The sequence below is a fragment of the Phalacrocorax carbo genome, chromosome 5 (genome assembly GCF_963921805.1).
Source record: "Phalacrocorax carbo chromosome 5, bPhaCar2.1, whole genome shotgun sequence".
NCBI classification, from domain to species: Eukaryota; Metazoa; Chordata; class Aves; order Suliformes; family Phalacrocoracidae; genus Phalacrocorax; species Phalacrocorax carbo.
In genome coordinates, this window is record NC_087517.1 from 59,156,788 (window position 1) to 59,180,745 (window position 23,958).

A 23,958-nucleotide genomic window follows, 5' to 3' on the forward strand; every position below is an offset into this window, starting at 1 on the left:
GTGACTTCTAGATCAGGAAGTTCCTAAGCCATGAATTGCTTGGAAGTCAGGAGAATATTTCTGGTAATGTGTCACTATGTGCTTGGCCTGTTTCTGTAGTCTTGTCTAGTGTCTGCCACTGGCTGCTGGTGGAAACAAAATGGTGCACTAGATTGACCTTTACGTTGGCTCAGTATAGGTGGTGTTTTGTTCTTAATTGAAGGCAGATTAAATCTTTCTTTAGAATCTAAGATACTCTTTTAGGAGAAACTCAAGAATCTTCCTTGGAATCCTTCCAGAATTCTCCCAATACTGTGAAAGAGGTTTAAAATTGGATGTCTTGCTTTTTTTGTTAACTCTGAAGGTTTTCCTCTTCAAAACTTTAAATGGCAAAGAAAATTTTAAAGGTGGATTTGGAGAATGGTGGTTCTTCTCTGTTCCCCTGTCCTATGTAACAGGTAGAAATAGCAAAGATGAGTAGGCTGCCCAAAATCAGTGTAGAAACTCCGCAAGAAAGTTGATACAAAGAGATCTAAGACGACTACAGAGAAGCTCACTGGAAGTGGTGGAACACATACATTTTTCACTGTCTCTTGCTTCTCCTTTAGGCATAGTACTACTTCCCCATGTCTTGCAGAGCCCATGCAAAGACTTAACTAGAATCCTTTTAATTTTGGGCTAAGTCAATGCCACTTTCTTCCCAAAGCAACCAGGGAAAAAGGTCATTGCTCTCAGTGAACACGAAGTCAGAAGATATGTAATGGAACTGTGAAGAGTTACAACAGTTACAACAGCTGCTGGAAACATAGGGTTCCTGGGATTTGTGAATGTCTACACACACGTTCCATTTGGATCATTTGTTTCCAGTGGTATTGATGAACTTTTAATTTCATGTCAGCAGTTTCTGTCTCAACCAAAAAGAGGAAGTTCAGGATTAAGCAATTCAAGTCTCCTTTCTGTGCAGGTTCTCTCCCACCCCTTCAAAAATTCTGCAGGATAAGATCCCCAAATGGCTATTGTTTCCTTAAAAAACAAACAAACAAACAAAAACAACAAACACCAAAACCAAGAGTGACATGCTTGCAGATTCTCTTTGCAGTCTCTCTGTAATGTAAAACTGCCTCTGCTTGGGCGCTTTCCTCTTCATTGTTTTAGGTCAAAGTGGCCAAAAGTATAGTGCTCACAATCATCTAATTTAGAAAGATAGTACAGTCTGAAAAGCTCTTATGGGACAATTTCATCTTCAGTGTCCAAGGGAAATGTTGGTAGCTGATGCTTAGGCCAAGGTACTTTATACAACCATTAACATTCTCAGGAGCCTGCTATGACCTCTTTAGTGAATGGGCATAAGCATACTGGCTGAGGTAGGGTTCCTGCCAAACTATTTTAGAGAAGAAAAAAATGACTTAGACTAGGTTTAGGTGCATCGGTCTTGGCCTAGAGTGTAGTGGATGCAGAGAGTATTGTGTGCTCAATATAGAGGCAATTAAGGAATGGGAAACCATGTAAAGTATACTTCTAATTAGTTTTTTCTACAGCAACTAGTAAGATGCTGTTCTTTGATGTATGTGAGAGAGTTTGTGGTTTGGGGTTTTTTTCCTTAAACTGGGAAACTATGTTTTTATTTAAATAAAAATTTCAAATTAACATCTAATACTCTTTCAGATATTTTATAAGCTCCTTGGAAAGCTGCAATACCTTTCTCCTCCTGTAGCCTCTTTTTAAAAATAAGCCTACGGAGCAATACAGAAGTCTTTGCTTAGCTGTTGTAATTTGACTATTTTGGATTTACATGTAACACGTTGTCTTTGGTATTTTGATTCCGAAGGAGTTGCACTGTTCAAAACAAGTAACTTCTGCTTAACAGGGAGTGAGAGGTGTTATCCCTATTATAAATTAAGTAAATGGGGTTTTTTTGTCAGAACTCAGTATTGTTAAATTTATCAATTAATTGTAATACTTTTGTCAGTCTATTAATTTAGCATACTTGGTTCTTGCAGTCTTTCTTACTCTCTTCTAAGACAACTTTGAGATGCTCACTTTACCTATGCTATAATGCAGGTGCTACAAGTGATGATTTTCATGTAAGCTGATGTACTGTAGGATAACCATGTTTCAAGAGGGAGCTAAAGAGCTATGAAATAATAAGCCCTAAGGAACTGTCTAACCCTCTGTTTTTCAGATGAATAAAAATAACCTGTAAATGTTTTTCCCATTTCAACTTCATTTTTCAGGTGTCTATTGATGGAAACGACAGTGTTAGTGGCACAGGAATGGTAGGTGAAAATGAACAAGATAAAAAAATGCAGGTATGTAGCCCAATACAAAATAATTAAATATATCTATTTCTTCTGTCTTTGCTGTCCAGCAGTATGTATGATAGGTAGCCCTAGGTAGCCATGAACTAGGGTCTACTGCTACCTTTCAGGAATTTTAGATCTCAGACCTATACAGATCAGTCATATTTCTCACTTTTTACAAGATCCTTTCACAGGATTTAAAAGAGATCATCTAATACTTACTGTTTTCTTTTTTTTTTTTTCTGTTACAAGGTAATTAAAAATTATGTTGGTTTTCTAAGATTTTTCAAGCTGACCTGAGTATTTAATCAGTAAGGGTGTAAGTATTTCAGAAGTTCTTTGTCAGAGAATGAACTGACTTTTTACAGTCCTCAAAGTGGAAGGAATGCTGACTTAATTAATGAATTGTTTTCTTCTCAAGAGAGACTATTCCAGGCACATGTCTGGAACTGTTCTCCCTTTGGTGACTTATTTTGATTCTGTTTGCCCTGTTAGAGCCCCTGACTTTTATTGTGAGTTTTTTTAAGTAAGCAGTAAATAAGTGTTGCTCCTGGTGAATGCCTAAAGAAGCAGAAAAACAATTTCTTTTTCTGTATTCATGTTGTTACTATATAGAAATATAAAAACCTTTTCAGTGTGAAAATATTAAAAGTTCAAAGGGCAATGGAAAATACAGGTGCAACTTAACTATCAAGCTTTTTTTATGTGGGATCCATAAAATTATGTAAGAATAATGGTATCTGTTATTATAACATACTTCGTTAAAGGAAAAGACAAAGCAAAATGTATTCTGGGCTTCAAAGAATTATGAACAATGACAACAATAAAACCCTTATACCCTCACATGTCCAAACGACAAAATGAAAAACTGAGAAGTCATTGCATTGAGAAGGGTTTGGTCAGAGAAGGCCTGTTTTTCCTTTTCCTTTAAGAGATAATGAACTAAATAAGGAGGAAAAATACAGTATCTGTGAAGGGAGGAATTACAGGCTCACCTCTGACAGTTACCTCAAAATTATCTATTCTTAATTTTTTTAAAAGCTAGGTCCTACAATATTTAAAGCCACAGATGCTCCACAGTTGCCTGTCTGGCATGACTGAGAAAGGAGACAATAGCTAATACATTATTTACTGTATTGAAATATATTCCATAAAATGAAATTAAGACATTTAGAGGTTTTGCACACTTGTAGATTGGAATAAGGATACAATTCCAACAAAATGCAAAATTCAAGGAAGAGTAAGATAAGATCTTGGTTGGTTTTACCTGGAGGTAAGAGCCTGTTAAGCAAAATGACCTGTAACCAATATCCAGTTACATGTTGATTTCAGCCTTAGCCCCAAAACAAACTGAATCTAGAGGTTGTTTTATCTTATACATGTATGGCAACATATATGCCATATGGGAACGTGCCAATTTTATGGAGCATTATGTGTTCCAAACAACAAAAGATCTGATATTTCAAAAGGGTATTGAGGATTAGTCTCAAATTCTGGTCCCTATAAGGTGACTTCAGTTGGCCAACTGGAGGGTCCCAAAGCTATCAGTTATCTATGAAAATCTTAATCATGTTTATATCTTGATTTAAGTGGATAGCTGCTTGTAACTCATTCTGAAATAATATATTACTTGGGATAAAATAGTCTCATATTTAGACATAGTATTAAATAAGTGTATATTTATAAACTTTAAGTCCACAGGTAACACAAGAACAGAACAGATGTCATGCTGCTAAGCAATCATTCAGACTTGCAAGTAGTTAGGTTTTTCAGCAAAGAAAAAAGCATAAAACCTCTTTGATTTCTACATGTGAAGACAAAAGACTACGTGTGCCTAAATAGGTATCACACTATATCTGTTCAAACCTGTTAAACCCATCTGTTCATAATAAAAGCAGAATCATGTATCTGAAGTTTGTATGTGTACAATGTAAAAATCTTACCTGAAATCTTTGTTACCTTTGTTCTCTTTTTACCTGTCTGAACTCAGGATGCATTTGCAATTTCTTTTAAAATTAGGGTTTTTTTAAATTTTGTCTATTTAAAAGTATTTTGAAGGACAAAATCCCTCTCAACAAGTTTCATATTATTATAAAGGTGCTTTATTTGCTATATTCTGATTTTTATGCCTCCTAACACTTGAATTTTTTAGTTTAAGTGTATTATCTTTTAAGAACCGTAATTTTAATACTATATCTGTCCTTGTTGAATGATATTAACTGAATCCTTAATAATCCTCAAGTCATAACAACTAATGTATTGTGAAAGAAACACGTACTTCTGCATATAGTTGTTTGAATAAACAAATGTTCATGGTGTTCAACTGATTTTTTCCTAAGTGGTGTTCTGTTTTTTTTTTTTTTCCCACTCTTTGTCTTAATATAGGTAAAATTATGTCTGGTTAATTTATTATAGATATTAGCACATTGATTATAGAACTGTTTTTATTTTCTTTTGAACTTTGGCATACTTCAGCTTTATAGCAGGTCTTAGCAGCTATATACATATTTTTATATGCTGAAACAACAAGGAAATACTAGCAGGTTTACTGATAGAAAAAAAAAAAATCAATGCTTAAGTGTGAAGGTGCTCAACCAAGCATCTTATTCATGATTCTTAATGTATTAAAGTGACTCTCTGATTCATGATATCATAGGATAAACAATAGTGTTAGTAATGGGTTTCTTGATTCATGAGGCTATGTTTTTTCCATGGTTCCAGAGAGTGTTTTCTGAAGTGGCGGAGTTGTACATTTCAGTTGATTAAAAATTCCATGTTCAACTTTGTATCTTCAGCCTTAAGAACAGTCTGAAGGTAACAGGGGATATCGTCCCTGAAGAATCTGTAGGAAAGTTGTTCTCAATCAAATTTCTGATCTATCTGAATGAGGAATTAGAGGTCTATGTGCAGTTGCAGGCCTATAGCCTTGTTGGGATGAGGGAGATGTGGTGGGATAGTTCAGATGACTGGAGTGCTGTGATGGATGGATACAGGCTCTTTAATAAGGCTAGGTGGGGAAGGAGAGGAAGGGGAGCTGCCCTTCATGTGAGAACAGCAGGACTGCCCAAGGTTCTCCTTGGGGATTGGTGATGAGCCAGTCAAGAGCTAACGGGTCAGAATTAGCTGGTAGACCAGTGTGGGTGGCATTGTGGTGTCTGGCTGCTACAGAGTGCCTGATCAGGAAGAAAAGGCCTTCTTCAGACAGCTGGAAGAAGGCTCATGTTCAAAGGCCCAGGTCCTTATAGGGGAATTTAAACCACCTTGGTATCTGCTGGAAGAGCATTGCAACAGGGCACATGAAATCCAGAAGGTTTCTGGAGTTCAGGGATAGTAACTAGCAATCTAAAGCAGGTTATGGAGCAGCTGGCAAGGTGGGACACTTTGCTGGACCTCATACTTAAGAAGAAGAATTAGTTGGGAGTGTGAAGGCTGGGGGCAGCCTTCAGGAGTATACCTCCTTAGAGATACTCAGAAGCCATCTGGATACTGTCGTGAGCAACATGCTGCAGCTGACCCTGCTTTGAGCAGGGGGTGTTGGACTAGATCTCCAGAGGTGCCTGCCTAACTCATCCATTCTGTGAAATGTTCTTTTGACAATTCAGAATAGAATTGAATCCATAAGAAAAGGGGAGTGGTTTAAAAGACCTTTTAAAATAGTCTTGATTACTTTGCATACTGTTGTATCAAAATGTTTACATTTGGGCTTCTGCCTCTTTCTTCAGCCTGTATGAATGTTTCTTGTATATTAGTTTATGAAGAAGCCTTTAAAAGGGGTTTAAGTTGCATTGCAAAGCTATTCTATACATTTTCTTGTTGTTTCATGCAAGAAAGGAGAGTAGAACCTAGCTCAAATGGCTCCAATTAGTTTGATCAAAACACATGCATCACTGACGAAGTACAAAATGCTTTCCTCATTTTCAATAAGTGCTCATAAGTGCATTTAATTATTGCTTGGCCTTTGCATGAACTTATCTTTGAAGGTGGTCTGATTTATGGCTAATCTTGCTTAAGAAAGGATCCAGGGCCTTAGATGTAATCTAAGCCTCTTCTGTCTACACATTTGGTTGTCTTACCACTGGTCTTATATTTCAAATTATTTTGTCTTTGTTGTTTGTCTAATTAACACATGCATTTAAATTTGCTAGCTACAAGTAAATGTTTTACAGTTTCTCTTTTTCCTTTCATCAGAACTTATGCTTTTTAGTTTATTGAGGACTATGAAATACATGGCATGGCAAAGAGAGATAAAAGAAACCTGTCAGAATCAGCTCTGGCTTGATAGGAAAATGAAGCATATGACTTTTCTGATCCATTGTGGTGGGATATTTTAATTTATTTTTTTTTTTAACTTAAGATTGTCTTGCAAGGACATGGAACAAGAGTGACTGCAAAATCTCAGCAGAGTGGAGAGAAAGCCTTTCGCTGTGATTACGATGGCTGTGGAAAACTGTACACAACAGCTCACCATCTTAAGGTAATGAGATATAATGTAAAATGAGTGTTGTTACTTGGCAGGCATGATTTTTTTGACAGATTATGTGGTTAAAGTAATAGAAATTAACAGAGAGCCAGTTGCAATGGTGCTATTTTGTCAAATGTTTATTGGCTTGATTTTGCAATAACTGGTTGTCCTAGTTGCTCAGCTGATTTCACTTAGTGTTCTGGATAGGTACAGGTGTGGGATCATGTTATGCTCCTATATTGCCAGCATGTAAGAAATCTCTTGTTGAGATAGTTTCTACCAGCAGTGTCAGAAATTCTTAAATCCAGTGTTCACTTATCTACTTTACATGTATGCATAATCATGTAAAAATTCCAATTTTGAAAGATTTTACCATTATAATACAAAGTCTAACTCTTAAAAAACAACATTCAAAGTGAAAAGCTGGAACATGTTTTCTTTACAGATGGCAACTCCTTAATTGTTTTCTTTTTTTAAATTTAGTTAAGGAAGTAAGGGTGTAAAGCTGTTCACATTCCAGTTTAGGCTGAAATAATCCCTTCCCGATTAGGTGAACTTCTTGCAGTTCTGCCTTGTCTCTGACAAAACGCTCTGGAGTCAGTGAGTAATTGGCTCTAAGGATCATGGGTTAAAATGGTGTCCTTGCTGTAGAGGTTTCATGCAATTAAATGGATGTTGTTTACCTCGACTTCAGCAAGGCTTTTGACACTGTCTCCCATAGCATCCTCATAGACAAGCTAAGGAAGTGTGGGTTAGATGAGAGGACGATGAGGTGGATTGAGAACTGGCTGAAGGGCAGAGCTCAGAGGGTCGTGATCAACAGGGCAGAATCTGGTTGGAGGCCTGTCACTAGTGGTGTTCCCCAGGAGTCTGTACTTGGTCTGGTCCTGTTCAATATATTCATCAGTGACCTGGATGATGGGACAGAGTGTAACCTCAGCAAGTTTGCTGATGATACCAAACTGGGAGGAGTGGCCAATACACCAGAAGGCTGTGCTGCCATCCAACGAGACCTGGACAGGCTGGAGAGCTGGGCTGAGGGGAACCTCATGAAATTCAACAAGAACAAGTGTAAGGTCCTGCACCTGGGGAGGAACAACCCCATGCACCAGTACAGGTTGGGGATTGACCTGCTGAGAAGGACCTAGGAGTGCTGGTGGACAGCAAGCTGACCCTGAGCCAGCACTGTGCCCTTGCAGCCAAGAAGGCCAACGGTATCCTGGTGTGCATTAAAAGGAGTGTGGCCAGCAGGCTGAGGGAGGTTATCCTCCGCCTCTACTCTGCCCTAGTGAGGCCACATTTGGAGTACTGTGTCCAGTTTTGGGTCCCCCGGTTTAAGAAAAACTGGGAACTACTGGAGAGAGTCTAGTGGAGAGCTACGAAGGTGATCGAGGACTGGAGCATCTCTATTAGGAGGAAAGGCTGAGACACTTGGTGGTTTGTTTAGCCTGGAGAAGAGAAGACTGAGGGGGATCTTATCAATGTTTATAAACTATATCTAAAGGGTGGGAGTCAAGAGGATGGGACTGGGCTCCTTTTAGTGCTGCCCAACGACAGGACAAGGGGCAATGGGCACAAGTTGGAACAAAGGAAGTTCCAGCTAAGCATGAGAGAAACCTTCTTCACTTTGAGGGTGAAAGAGCAGTGGAAGAGGCTGCCCAGAGAGGTTGTGGAGTCTCCTTCCCTGGAGACATTCAAAACCCACCTGGACGTGGTCATGTTCATCCTGCTCTACGTGTGCCTGCTGAAGCAGAGGGGTTGGGCAAGATGATCTCCAGAGGTCCCTTCCAACCCCTACCATTCTTTCAATATAAGAGGATCATTAGAAGCACGCAGTGGAGTCAAAAATCAGATACAGAGTGGGCTCTGAGGCATGTTTGCGTACTGTCTTTAATGTAGTTCTGTGATGCCAACTCTGTGTATTTACAGAAATGCTCTTTGCAAAACTGAGTGCAAGAATCAGGTTAGACCTTGGAAAGAGACATCTTTAGTTTTAGGGAAATCACCGTTACCATACTTAATTTTTTTAATCACTGATGTAAAAGAAGACACCTGAATGTGAATCTTAAGAAGAGATATGCTGTCTTTGAGAATGAACTGTTTCTGTGAAGTATTGAGATACAATGTTTCATTAAGTCAGTGTCTTGGATGTCTTGACAGGTGCATGAAAGGTCACACACAGGAGATAGACCGTATCAGTGTGAACATCCTGGATGTGGCAAAGCCTTTGCAACAGGTAACTTTTGTAGACTAGCTCCTCCTGCTTGTTAGTGCTTGTCTCTGTATGAAGTAAGTTTTAAATATTGTCTTTTTTAAACTGCTAAGTAAAGAACTTGGGAGAACGGCAAAAAAAGTAAGTCATTTCAGCTACTGTAGCATATAGAAAGGACAGAGGATTTAACTCTTAGTTACTGGAGGAGGAATGAGGGGAAACACTTGACACTTTGTCTGACTCATCACCTGTTATGTTGTGAATGTGTATGACTGTATGCTACAGTCAGATTTTATGTTGAAAAATAGGTCTTTCTTAACATGAAACTAACAGTATAAGTTAATTGAGGTAACAGTAAGAAGCTGAACCTGTTGGCTAGAGGTAAATACCTGATCTTCTGTTCCAAATTTGAAAGGAACTTCAATAGAAGATGCTGTTTTAAGCGTTCTTTATTGAATTTGTATCAGAGTGTGACATTTCTCATGAAGTGAACTCTATATTTTGTACAGACTACTCTGTTCACAAATTGTGCTCTCCCTGAAATTGAATTTGATCATGCAAAATGCAATTATGAAGAATTAAACATGGAAAGTGAAAGAGCAAAACTTGTTTCAAAATCTATTCTTTTACTTTGAATGTAAATCAGTATGATGCTTAGAAAAGTTAGGCTCTATTTTAGAAAAAAAAAGTAAGGTGTTTTTAAAGCAACTTTATCTGATCTAATAAGTTTAATACTGTTTCTTTGAATAGAAACAAGCAAAAGAAATGCTGATAAGAAAGGTCAGAATAGAAACAGCCACACATAAAGGGTTGCACCTAATTTTAATTGCGTAGTGTTTGTAAAGGGATTTCAAAACTACATAATGAAATATTCTCTTCCCTTGCAACAGACTGGTCTATGGCTATAAGCAGCTGTTTGTCTATTAATACCATATTTTTGGTCCGAGCTGTTTTGCCACTGTAGTTCAGCAATCCTGGCCTGTGATACAGCTCATTTAAAGTACCAAATACTCTTGGTTTAAATATTAAGAACTCTCCTGGGTTGGATCATGAAATTGAGTTCATTTTAGATGTAAGAATGAATTGATGCTCAGCTTGGTAGACATGCTCTGTTCTTTTAAAAACATCAAGAACAGGAATTTCAGCTGTTTGTGAAACTAAAACAGGTGCCGTCGTCTTACACACTTTTACTTCATTTTTGTAGAAAGATATACATCACTTGTGGACAAAAGTAAAATTCAAGTTCATCTTCTAAAACGGCTGTTTCAGGGTTCTTTAGTCATGATCTTTGCAGGGAAGTGCAGAAAGGAAAATGTTGGTAAAATGCTCTTTGCAAAATAATTTACAGAAAAGGCCTGATCCAAAGCTCACTTTAGACAGGTGGAGTTTTTGATGATAATGAATTCCTAGAAGTAATCTTAAAGGGAGTGAGTGTTCGTGACTGCTATCAGTTGACACCTATATATGTCATGATGTTAATAATATGTTTAAAATAATTATGAGTTTAGAGCCTGGATAGCAGTAGGGCTTTTACCCCTGACTTCATTAATTGTACTGATTTTTGTATGAGTGAATAATTAAATGTCATTTTGATGACAGTAGTGGTAAGAGATAAAAAGTAGATGGAATACAGAGCATACAGCCTCCTCAGAAGACGAATAACTATTTGTCCACCTTATAATCATTACAGTTTATAATTTTGAAGGGGAGGAGAAGCATTATAGAAGTGTACTTTCTTCATAAATGAAGGATGAAAGAATTCCTAAACTGTATCTAGAGTTCTGCAGCTCTGTATGGTAGAATGAAGAACTTTTGAAGAGGGAAAGAGCGTATTTTACTCATCAGGGAGCTTTCTGATTGGAATGGCAAGTGCAGCTTTTGATGGTGATGATTTATGACTACCCTAATTTTGTGTTTATACTATTATAACATCCTTTCGGATCTTCAGGGTATGGGTTAAAAAGTCATGTCCGAACACACACTGGTGAAAAGCCTTATCGGTGCACAGAAGAAAATTGCACCAAATCATTCAAGACTTCAGGAGACCTGCAGAAACATATCCGAACCCACACAGGTACTATTATCACTCTTTTTTTTTTTTTTCTTTGTTAATTCACTTAGTTGGATTTTTTCTTCTCTTTGATAATTTTGTGACTTTATACTTATGAAATCAGCCTGTGTATATTCTCTTTCTGAAGCCCAGTGAGCTCAACAGCATTTCAGCATGGTAAGCCTTTACTGCAAATCCAGCATGCTTTTCTTGGAAGAAGTGCTTAACACTGCTATTGCAAATGCACTAACTTTTAGCAATGCATCACTTATATTGTCACTGAGTCACTTGGTGCCTTTACAGTTTCATTTGGAGCTGTAACAGAACAGGGAACTTTTCCTTAGTAATATGGCTTGCCTTTTAGAAATGGCATCAATGTTCTTACGTTTTGGTGTTTTAAGATAACTTGCATGCCAGCTTCCAGAAGGTTGATAGTTCTGACCTTGTTGTTATCCTGATTTCCCTTCTCTTCTTGCAGCAGAAAAATGAACAAAAGTATCATAGAAAACCAATTGTTATTAAAAATCCCAAATGCATAAAAAATAAAATCTTATGTTTTGTCTAAAAAAAAGATTAATTTGAAAGCCAAAACACAAATTCTAGACAGCGTACACTACACTCCGCAAAACTCTACAGGTGCACATATGTGCACAATGTCTCCTTTGCTCCTGAGATCTCAAAAAAAAAAACCCCAAACCCTTTAATGTAGGAAGAATAATCTGTCACTTTAACCTATTCCATTAAGTATATTTACTTGCATGCTAGAACACTAAGTTTTTCCACTGAACTTCCTGAATCTTATAGAGTAAAAAAAGGTTTTCCTCATATTAAAAAGAACAATGCAGAGGGGAAATAAAAGCAGGCAATAGAAGTGATAAAAACTCAAGATTATATTGAGATAATTCTGCTTTCCTGGACTTCTGTATCCAAAGACAGTTTGCTAGGATTAGTGCTGTCTTGATGTTAAATTGGTCATCAGGAGGGAGACATAAGTGTCATCTGTGTTCAGTTCTAGAAGAGAACTGTTTGACGTCATGTAGTACACCAATTACAGACTATGAACTGAAATATTTCTGTAGTATGGACAACAACTCGACTAGCTGTAGACTGCTTTCTTCTTTATGGCCGTAGAAGTTGTATGGTAATTTAATCACATTAATCTAATTTAGCAGTTGAGACAAAAGACTTGAGCCAGTCCTGTGTAACCATTTGCCCATAATACAGTCATAGACTCCCAGCAGTTTTACAGGGTGTCTTTTTTTAGATTTATGAGTAGTTGCAGGAAGCCAAAGAATGAGAAGAAAATTGCACAAAGTCCTTTATGCAGATGGATGGAGTAGTGTATGCTCACCCTACACAAGCTGCAACAGTGCACCTGATGGAGGCAAGTCTGGGGTCTGCCTGCACTCTCCCATGGTTCTGAAATGGTTTTATCCCTTTATCACGAAAGGCAGGGTTGGCGCTTTCTTCATTTGCTGCCTTTTTTTAGCCAAAAGTGTTCCCCTCTCTTTCAGTGGCAGTCCAGTCTCACTTTATGTTGCCATCAATTGCTTGCCTCAAGTCCCTCCATGACTTCCCTAGACATACTGTTCTGGTATCAGAAAAGCTGGTGTGGACAGGTCTTATAGCTGCTGTGGGTAGAGCTTGAAGGCTTCTGGCTTGCTTTGCATTTCTAGTGCTAGAAATCTCAGTCACCTGGAAACAGGTCGCTTTTCTAACCAGTACTTTAGAAACTTAAAAGGCTGGCTTCACCAACCGGTCAGATGACATTCTTGCGGGCATTCTTTAAGAGTAATGTGTTTTGGTTTCTAATGCAGGGTCTGTTGTTGGGCGGGGTTGACTCTGCAACCCTGCTTTTTTCAGGCATGATTTGAGGTCCTGTGCTGAAGCAAGGATTAGGGGAACCATGGTAACACAACATTGAGGCGTGTATGCTTAATACACACACGCTGGCTTGGCAGGAAGCTGAAAAACCTTCCCGAAAAAGCTGCCCTAAGGAGTGAATTAGTTTCCTCTGCCAAGGAGCTAACTACTTTGGAGTTTTCTGGTATTGATATCTCTATCAGGACTTCGTTTTTCATTTCTGTCTCTAAGTACTTGATGTTGTATCTGTAGTGGTAATCTGCCCTCTCTTGCTCTCAGATTCTTCTCTTCGGTAAGCAGTACAGTGGGTGGAATGTACTTAGCTCTAGGAAGTGTGAAATTACAACAGGACAGCACGTCAGGTGGCTTGCACTTCTCCGAAGTTAACCTCCTTCACTCTTCCCCTCTGTGTGCTTTGATAGATCTGAAAGGTCAGGGGTATTGGGGTATTAGACAGGGGTTGGCCTTAACTAGTGTTCATGGTGAAATGTTTTGATGCATTGATGTAAGTTATTGTATTTAAATAGATTTACTTTAAAAAGAACCTATATTTGTGATTGCTTTGGTTTTGGGGTTTAAAACTCGAGTTTCTCTTTACAAAGTTGGTTCTTCTCGTGTACGGTTAAGTGCTTTCTATAATGAGTTTTACTAATCCGTTTGTATCTTGGTTATATGCTAAATCATAACGGTTTTTTTTATTTTATGAATTAAAATTGACAAATGTACAAATGGTATGTTAGACTTGTTTTGGATAATGTATATACGAATTGGGGGGTTGTTAAATGTTAGAATATGGACAATGTAGAAGCTAATCCAAGCAACTGAGTCTTTTATACATTTTAAAGTACTAATCTAAATGCTTCACAACTTAGCTTACAGATCGTATGATTTTCCTGAATTTTGCCAGTTTTGGCTAAACAGTAGAGCACTCGCAGTGGCATGTTCATGCTATTTCTGACTGAGGGTCTCAAAGAGAGAATTAGGTAGCTTTAGATTCCTACATTCAGTCTAAGTGTAATTTAGGATTTTTGTTCTTTTAACTTTTGCACGTGTACCTTTTTTTTTTCCCCCTCCAGGTGAAAGGCCCTTTAAGTGTCCATTTGAAGGATGTGGCAGGTCATTCACAACGTCTAATATTAGAAAGGTTCACATCAGGACACATACAGGCGAAAGGCCTTATTACTGTACAGAGCCAGGATGTGGGAGAGCTTTTGCCAGTGCAACTAATTATAAGAATCATGTGAGAATACACACAGGTATATGAGCTATGTTTTATATTTTGAACTGAAATCTGCTTGGGAGAGGCTGTGTCATTCTTGTGAATGTTGTTATGGTGCGCTGTAATTGGGTATAGGCATGTTTACATGACCTGGCTTGGTACTTGAGTTTAGGCTTTGTCTTCCCTCAGCTGAGAATAGTTAAGGAGTTAGGTTTCCCACCTTGCTGTCAAGGCAGAAGAACTTTTTTTGGATACAAAGTTCTTTAGAACAAATGCAAAACCCTGTCTTCAGTGGACATTGGGCTAAATTCAAATGTGGTTCTGGGACTTGTTTCCGTTGTGAGCTCTTAACTAACAGTAAAGCACAAGTCTGAGCTTGACTTTGGCTCACTGTTGTGAGTCACCCTTTCATCCCAGCTGTATTTTCCTTGCTACTGGAGTGGTCAAAATATTTTTTCTTTTTTTTTTTTAATAGCCCAGAGGTGAAAGTATTTATCCGACTTGATTATCAGGGTTAGTCAGAAATAACCAGCACAAATTCAAAGGTTCTAAAACGTAAAAGCCATATCCTGTTGGTAGCCTTATATATTTTATAGAAGTGCAGACAAGTTTCATAGAGGTACGTTTTGTATCTCAGATTATCTTTTTAGTTTATAATGTAACTTGGACATCTGTTTCATTGATTTTTTTTTTTTAAATGAAAGGTGTTTTTACATGAAACCATAATTGTTTAAACATACGCTTCCTATAGATTTCTTCAGAGCATAAAAACTCAAAAGTGAGATATACGAGTGTATCAACATACCTGATCATTGAGGAAAAGTATGGGGCTTAGAGTAATAAAAGAACATAATTCTCAATAAAATGCCATACTGATATCGCAGCTTTCAGCCTGTCTCATTGCCTTCATCAGAAGGATGTTTTAGATGGAATGATAGGGAGAAAAAAGGGCCCAACTTTTACTGGCTGTAGTGTTTTGTGTTTTGTTTTTTTTTAAAAAAAAAGACAGTTGAGAAGCTGCATTGATAAACTTTGTGAGCTTGAGCTTCCCTGTTGCCTTTGAAATTGAAGTATGGTTGGTAATGAAGGTGTGTTGCTAAATATCATATGTTGACAATATTTTCTGTGCATCCTGGATAAAGTTCTTTTTATCCCTTTCATTTTCCCATACAGGGGAGAAGCCCTATGTCTGTACAGTTCCTGGTTGTGATAAACGTTTTACAGAGTATTCCAGTTTATACAAACATCATGTTGTACATACTCATTCCAAACCATATAACTGTAATCACTGTGGGAAAACATACAAGCAGATTTCTACTCTTGCTATGCACAAGCGAACAGCACACAATGACACAGAACCCATTGAAGAAGAACAAGAGGCTTTTTTTGAGCCACCTCCAGGTTAGAGTTTCAGTCTTTGAACCTCTTGCTGTAAACAAACAAAAAAAAAAAGCTGGATAATATTTTGCTGTTTTTTTATAACTGAGGAAATGAAAGCAGAGATAAAAATCTGAGGTACTTAATGAAGTTATTTAACTTCTTTGTAGGACTTTTTAGTGTGGTAGGCAACTTGTAAACAGAAACTGAGAGAGTAATTGACCAGATCATAAAGTCATTTATAGCAGTCCTGGTGATAAGAGAGAAATTTGAGTTACAGTCCCAGCAAACCTGCTATAAACACAAATGTGGGAAGGGACCCGTGAGAATCTAAAAATTTTTTTTTTTTTTGCAACCTACTGGATTTTTCTTTAGGATTCTTCTAAGAGTATGTGTAACACCATGGTTGGTGACAGTCTGTGCAGGAGTAAAGGCACTGCCTGGAGAAAAGGAAAATCTGTCTTTGCAGCACCCAGATACAGTGCTCGTTTTGCTGTGGTTAATAGCAGTTTCTGTAAACTGTCCTAGAGGCAGGCTGCAGTACTCCTTAGAACGTTTTTCATGTTATGAGTATTGAATCCCATGACTATAAAACATCAGACTGAAGGAAGCACTGTGATAGGACAAATATCACTTGTCAAATTGTGACTTTTAGATGTGACTGAAGATAGGAAATACATGTCTAGACTGTTGTGGTCAGAAAAGTTGTTTTGCTACATGTATGTGGGAAACTGCACCGAATGCCACAAGCAGATTTGGTGTAGTCTAATTCCTTCTTTTAAGGGAATGATAAGATTCATTTGCTGAGGTTAAACATTTATTAAGATCATGAACTTACTTAAATCTTCACACAAAGGCATCACTGTGTTCTTCTGTATGTTTGTTAATTAATAACTTTTTTTAAAAAACTGCCAGTTGTGTTTGCTTGGAGCCTCTTCTATGGAGAGGTTAACATTTGATGAATGAATTAGAAATGTTTGTCACTACTTTAATATTTGCTTATAAACTAAATGTATATTTTCTTTATGTGTAGTATTTATATGTGTTAAAATTCATTGCTAAAAGATTATACTCCATGTTTCCAAAACAACAGACTTTCTGACTTGCTTTTGGTATAGTTTCTTCTTTTATTGTTCTCATCTTTCCACTACAATTTTCCCATCAAATTGTTTAAAACCTTCAACCCAGGCTGGCACTTAATCCTTATAATTTGCTTTCGTGGCAGCATTTAGAGTATGTAAACTATCCTCTTGCCTTCTTTATACCAAATAGGTCAAGGTGAAGATGTTCTCAAAGGCTCCCAGATAACCTATGTGACAGGTGTAGAGGGAGAAGATGTAATTTCTGCACAGGTTGCTACGGTTACTCAATCAGGATTAGGTCAACAAGTAGCACTAATATCCCAGGACGGAACCCAACATGTAAGTAACCACAGCATTAAAGAGCTGACAAAGAACATGTTGAGAATTGAGGCAGGTGTTCGCAGATACTCCGTGTGCGTTGTAAAATCAGCAAGGATTCCTGATAAATATGTACATGGGTTTCTTAAGGAAAGAATCTTCTTTGAAGCTGAATCAGGATATGTTTAGGGTTGGGCCTGCTGTGGAATACGTAAATTAAACCACATATTCTGACATCTGAAACTGTATTAATACAAAGCTAGATTTATTGCCTATCCTTGTTGTCTTTGTCACTCTTAAAGTAGGCATGGGCTATTTTAACTGTTGTTATATATACTGCCTAGTTTCTGAGGTTTCTCCAAATTCCGTGATTATTCAGTTAATATCTGATGGGCATCTTCACTGTTGTCTTGTCTGCACACACTGGCGGGTGGGAAATCTTTCTAGCCCAGGTGCTTGCTTTACAAGCTGTTTGGTAGTGTTCAGTTCTTACCATTTCTAACATAAACAAGAGGATAAGGAATGCTTTGATACTACCTCCACTTGAAAATTCCTGTGGATATATTTTTTTAAGGATTTCATATGAAATTTCATTGGGAGGGGATTTCAGCACAACTCCTTTGTTTAGCCATGGCAATATATCAAAGGCATATAAGGAAGAGTTTATATCCCAGCTGGAAAGGTACCTGAAATGCCAGGAGCATATGAAAGATATCTTCTAAATTCAAATTGGAAATTAAATATTAAAGGGGGCTGTTAAATGGCCAGCCCTAAAAAATGCAGTGATACTAAGTAACTGGCATTTTTACCCTCTAAAATGAAGGCCTGCAGAAGCCTTGACATGGAGTTCCAGTATTTATTTAAATTATCCTTCAGCTTGACTTTAGTCCTGGGGTGTTTTATTACCTTGTAAATCAGACATCAAATCACGTATCTGATGCCCTAATGCATTTATACTGGAGACATCAGTAATTTATATCATCAATTTTTTAATGAATTGTTTATTTGTGGTTTAAATTCTAAGCCCTCTAGTACTTCCATTAAGATAAAAATGTCAGGTGGTACTACCTTGAGTCACATTGTCTCTTGTGTAAGACACAGGCATAGATAACCTACCATGCAGTTATCATGGCTTAAAATACTTTTTCCCTGCTATTATCAACAAGTTGCCTTTTTGTTCTGCATTACTGCATGTTTCAGATGAAGAAGCGGAACTAGCGGGAGTATTTCTGCTGAACCAATTAGCAGGAATTTGTTTGATAAATGCTGTTACACTTCAAATGCATATTATTGGTTTTTTTCAAACCGTACTTAAAAACATATGTTATGTTGCCAAATGCTAAGACTCAGGTATGTCTTGAGCAGCAATCAAAACTTTTTTTTTTTACTTCAGGAATAATTTTTTGTTTCAGGTCAACATATCCCAGGCAGATATGCAGGCCATTGGCAATACTATCACTATGGTAACACAAGATGGCACCACCATCACAGTTCCTGCCCACGATGCTGTGATCTCTTCTGCAGGCACACATTCTGTAGCAATGGTTACTGCAGAAGGCACTGAAGGACAGCAGGTGAGATACTATCCTGCATATATTTTTAATGTTCCTTTATAAGATCATATAAAATAGGCACCTAAGCCATCACAGTTCTGTCATTCACATAGATCTGTCAAAATAAAGCAGCTTTCAACACCTAGCCATAACTTTCCCCTCATAAGAGTATGATGTGTTCTACTCCAGTGCTATATATCTACATATGGCAGAATGTTTTAAAAACAGTTGGGCATCAAGAAAAAATTCTGAGGTATCAGTCCAGCAATTCAATTAGGTGTATGTAAAATAAGACCTAGAAATGCTAAGTATTTTCCCCAAAGTCACATAGTAAATGAGTGGCAGAGCTAAAAATAGATTCCAGTGTGAACTGTAAATTTATCATTTAATATTATGGGACTGTAAGTTATTTCGCAGATAGGAAATATGTGGGTAAGTATGTATTTGTGGTTTTCTTTTTAATATACAAATACAATAGGTAACTTTTTTAGTAGAAATATAGTGATGTCGTTTTTAATCTTTAAGTTAAAATGAATTCCACTGTTCTAAAAATGCGCCTTGTGAAAATGAAGGTACTTATTAATCACCATGCTCTGTATGTATAAATAATCACAGGCTTATAGGCCACTGAACTTCCGTGGAGTTCTAAGGATATTTATATTTTGAGAGGTAACAGATAACTTTGAGAACACAGTGATGGCAACCTTTCTTAAATGTATCATTTGCTCAATAAAATTATGCTAAATAATCACAGCTTTGAATGTAACTGTGAGGATTACCATTGTATGAGGTCAGTAACGCTAATGGATCTGTCATCCAGCTGATTCTCTTCCTTTGGTCTTGAAGGTTGCTATTGTGGCTCAAGACTTAGCAGCATTTCATAGTGCCTCATCAGAAATGGGCCATCAGCAACATGGGCACCATTTAGTAACTACAGAAACTAGACCTGTTACATTGTTGGCTACATCCAATGGGACACAAATTGCAGTACAGGTAAGATGGCGATAAATGTTTTTTGGAGTGTTTCTTATTTCTAGAGCTAGAAGTTCCTAGTCATGTAACAAAATTATTCAGATAAGCTTGGCTCCCCTGAAAAAATAGTCCATAACCATGTGGTCTCATATTTCAAATAATACATAGGGTTAGGAAGAGGAATAATAAGCACCTGACTTTCCAAATCTACTTGTAGGACTTCGAAAAAAGAGGGAGGTTAGGGGAGGGCCAAACTTCAGGTCAACTGAACTGGTCAGAGTCACAGGTTTCCAGTGGAAAAGTGCTTTCATTCATCCTTCAGCATACAGAGCTGATATGTATAAAGCCAAACTCTCAAGGAACCATACTTTCTGAAAGTGCATACAATTAGGAGGAGGATAATTTTAATGGATGTGATACACCCTATGAACTTCAAAGGGAAATGAGAACATGTAACTGCCTTGAGTATGGTTTGTGTGATGGGTCTTAGCTCTGACAAATACCAATATAAAAACATCAGTGTGGCTGTGCAGAGAGGAGATGCTCAAAAGAATTTCTAAACAAATCAGTATTAAGCAGTGTAAGTTAATATGCATCCTTGGAAGATTCTTGGAAATAGCTTCAAATAGAAGAAGAAATGCAGAAAATGTGCTCACAAATTTCTTTTCTGGGGTAAAATATACTTTGCATGTAGACATAATGGCCGTTTAAGCCTGGTTCCTTCAAACTGTTTGTATTTGCTGAAACTAATATGAGATCAAAACCTTTGGGCATTGAATCGCAGGATTAATGCTGCAGTCTAAGTGTATGTATGCACAGTACTCACTTAAGAGCTCAGATTGAAAGGAATTGTGTTAATACCTTCAAGCAGAAATGCGAGACTGTTATTTTCCCCTTTGTTAAATGGAAAATAGCACGCCAGATCCTGATTGAAGAGCAATGAAAGTCAAGAAGCTCTTAATTCTGAACTCCTGTCTTTTGAGCCAAGTTGGCTGTAATCAAAACTGCGTGTAAGAGAAGGCATATCAGAAGGCAATTGTTGGCATGAGAGGAATACCCTTAGCAGTGTGTCCTGTGGATGAAAGGAAAACAGAGACACTCTCTGCACATGTCCCTCTTTTGTTACCAGCAGAGAAGCTTTTGGTGAAGTATCTTTATATTAATTAAATTTAAAATACACAATACAAATAGAAGGGAGAGAATTCAAAATTAAAATATTATTCCTGAGCTCTTGATGGCTTCTCTTTTGTACTTGGACACTAATAAATGGATCCATTTGGTTTCTAAATACTGATAAAGCCAGTAACCTGATAGCCAGATTGAAGTCCTAAGGAGGTGGTAACAGAGCTCTTCTTGATTTGAGTGGCTCCAGAATGTGATATTCAGTGACTGTAAAACAAGTTACAAGCGATATTTAGAAAAGTCTCTTTAGGTCTATCTGTCAAATCATCTAGTTTTACTTTTCACGATCTCATACATCTTTCTCCTGAGCCAAAAGATAAAGTCCAGCTTTACCTTTTTTTAGGTTGAGCTTGTCTTCAGGATTTACATCACTGGATGTACGTGCATGGTGTACATATTATAAAACTTCATGGGTTCTTTCCCAGAATTGTGTCCAGTTGTCTTTATGCAGGGTCAGTTGATTTTGCTTCTGACAATGCCAGATACACTGATGACCCTGTAGTTGCAACTACAAGATAATTTCCTCTCCTGTAGAATCGAGCAGTGTCATCATGACTGCTCTTTCATCCAGTCAGGATTCTGCAATAAATATACAGTTTTTATATACGTCACTGTCATATGGTGTTCCAAAGAGCTGACTTTGTGCAGGACAGTTAAGAAAACATTGAAGATGTTTATTTGCTTTACCAGTGTTAAAATGTAATTCAACAGCCACGATGACTTTTGAAAGCCTAATCTTAGCTTTGTTATATCTGCAAAGCTGAAATACCTACTTTGTGTGTCATTAAGTGTGTTTACCATGCAGCAGTTCTTTGAAGAAAATTTATTTGGCAGATACATAGAATCTCAGTTTAATGCGCTATCAGAAGCGATCTTAATTGTCATGCTGATTAGATAGCTGCTAGTATACATTACCAATAAGAGGTGTGACAATATTGATCACACTTATTTGTGCTGAAGTATTGATCCATATCTAAATCTTGGGTTTCATCTTTAATTATTTTTTTTACACATTTATATCCATGTATAACATTGGGATTTATTTATCTTTAAATGCATTTGTTTCAGCTTGGAGAACAACAGTCTCTGGAAGAAGCCATTAGAATAGCCTCCAGAATACAACAGGGTGAAACACCAGGGATTGATGATTAACTTCTAAAACTGCTACTAGAACAATAGAGTGAAAGGTATTCTATTTTCAGTCAACAAAGGTCCATGCCAGCAGCAACCCATAAAAACTTTGAAGTTCCCCGCTCGTTGATACTGTGTACACATTTTATGCAAGAGTGAAGAACATTTTGTAAGTTTTGTGTACATAACCCTTGGAATGGACTGACATCATCTACTTCCAACTGTTGTATATTCAGGAATATGGAATTAGGATTATATAGTAAATTTCCTTGTTATCCTTTCATCAGATTTCAGACTGGTCTACAAGCAAGTGAAAAATTAAATAGAAGCATTGGAATTAATTTTTAATGTCATGTACAAATAATGAAGGCATTACTGAAGATTTCATGTTTAACATACTATTAGAAATCATCATTTCAGGAACCCTTACAAGTAATAAAGACAACAAAGCCTTTTAAATTGCATTCCATAAATGGAAATGTCTTGGAGTTTGAGCCTACTGCAAATCTTCCTATTTTGATTTGTTTCATACAGCTTTGAATAATCTTCAGATTATCCACCCCATCTCATTCATTGTAAATACAGACTGTTAATGCTGGAAGTGCTAATTATATTATCTTTAAATTGGATTATGTACAAAGGAGAAACTTGGGTTGTTCAATATTAAAGGAAGTAAATTTAATGATTTTGTTTCTTTACATATTTTACTTAAGTTACTCTCAAATTATTATGCGATAAAATATAGCAAGATTGTATTGTCTAGCTAGGATGATATTGTCAAGTGACATACTGTTTTACTTTCTAATGAGACTGAAGTTCAAGTTATTTATTTACGGCCTTGTATAAATTTTTCCAAAGTTTATTTATCATAAATTGAAATCTTTGACATATTAATTTTGATCATAACCCACTATAGTGTATTAAGTAATTAGTGTTAATAGTTATTTTAAACATTCTAAAACACTACAAGAATGGTTAAAATAGTAATTAGTCAACCAATTTTGATTTAAAAAATCAACTACCTGTTTTCAAGAGGAATATTTTCAAACAGTGCATTTGCGGCATAAGTACTAATAGTCTATTTTCAACAGTTCTGAGTGCCTGCTGCTACCATTCAGTACCTAGGATATGCTGATAATCAGTGCTTTTGAAAATCAGGACACAAGTTACTAGAAAAAAGGGATTAATGAATGATGATGTAAGTACAATGCTCCCCTCCATCTATCATTCTGTGAAGGAAAAAAAACCATTGTAGATATGGCTAACATACAGTAAAATGTAACTTCAATTTTTTTTAATATGAAAACGTGTCTTTACTCTTGTCTTGTTAGTAAGCTTGTTAAGCAAGTTAAAATTTTTTGGCTTTGTGTAAGATTCAGCGCTTATTTTAGATGAGTGTTGAGTGCTTCTGAAACTGAAGCCTCACCTTCTCAAGGGAAGGATTAAACATCTTCTGGATGAAGTGTTAATCAAGTAATCATTTGATAAGTATTGTGAGGTACACATTTTACAAAAAAAAAGTCCGTAACTACGTTCCTTGAGGTATTTGACCTCAAAAAGGCCAAGTTTGAACAGAATTAAGCTAATCTAATGTGAATTACTCTATCAGTGTGGGTTGCAGCCTTTGATGTTTTTCATACAGATGGTCAACTGAAAAGTGCAGTGAAAGCATACAGTACTGTGGGATAGATGTGGACAAAGCAAAGAATATTCTCTGGATCCATTACAAAGTAAAACTTGGAAACATTGAGGTTGTCTAACTTTTACAGGATTGAGACTGCTTGCTCACTTAGATGCCCATTTTCCTGATGTTTTAATTCTTGATACCCCATGGAGATAAATGTACTATGCAAGGAAGATTAATTGCTTGTCAACTAGATCAGTTTCTTAGTACTTATCACTTTTTAGAAATTAAAGATGTATCATTTGACATGAATGTTCAAGGGTTTTTTTCTTAAATTTCATTGCTAATAGTTTCTGGAAACAGTGGCTGGAATTGTGGCTTTGACTTAGCAAAGAAATAACTTCAGGTCTTGCTGCTTCTCATTTCCCAGGACATTTTCTGATCTCTGTACAAATGTGAGTATTCTTTCCTCTTTCATACTAGTTGGTTTGCTGCAGAGTATTCAGAACTAGCTCAGTCAGGAAAAGCTGCAGTATTTTAAAAATATTTAATCTTACTGGTATCCTACCAGTTGTTCTTGCAAAACTCCCAAGTCAAAGGTTGTGCTTCCATATTGTGCTAACTACCCCAGTAA

The 23,958-nt window shown here is 36.9% G+C and overlaps 1 protein-coding gene across 6 annotated transcripts in view; it reads left to right on the forward strand.

Annotated features, from left to right (window-relative positions):
- The window catches only part of ZNF143 (zinc finger protein 143), a 42,225-nt gene extending 18,595 nt beyond the window's left edge, over window positions 1-23,630 (forward strand). For all 6 annotated transcript variants that reach the window (XM_064452693.1, XM_064452694.1, XM_064452695.1 and 3 more), the window contains 10 exons: window positions 2,214-2,288; window positions 6,634-6,753; window positions 8,902-8,977; window positions 10,902-11,027; window positions 13,943-14,122; window positions 15,259-15,486; window positions 16,735-16,883; window positions 18,275-18,436; window positions 19,262-19,408; window positions 21,638-23,630. In XM_064452693.1, the coding sequence (XP_064308763.1) occupies window positions 2,214-2,288; window positions 6,634-6,753; window positions 8,902-8,977; window positions 10,902-11,027; window positions 13,943-14,122; window positions 15,259-15,486; window positions 16,735-16,883; window positions 18,275-18,436; window positions 19,262-19,408; window positions 21,638-21,721 (1,347 nt within the window). In that variant the 3' untranslated portion in view covers window positions 21,722-23,630. The remainder of the gene's footprint in view (window positions 1-2,213; window positions 2,289-6,633; window positions 6,754-8,901; window positions 8,978-10,901; window positions 11,028-13,942; window positions 14,123-15,258; window positions 15,487-16,734; window positions 16,884-18,274; window positions 18,437-19,261; window positions 19,409-21,637) is intronic.
- The last annotated feature ends 328 nt before the right edge of the window (window positions 23,631-23,958 follow it).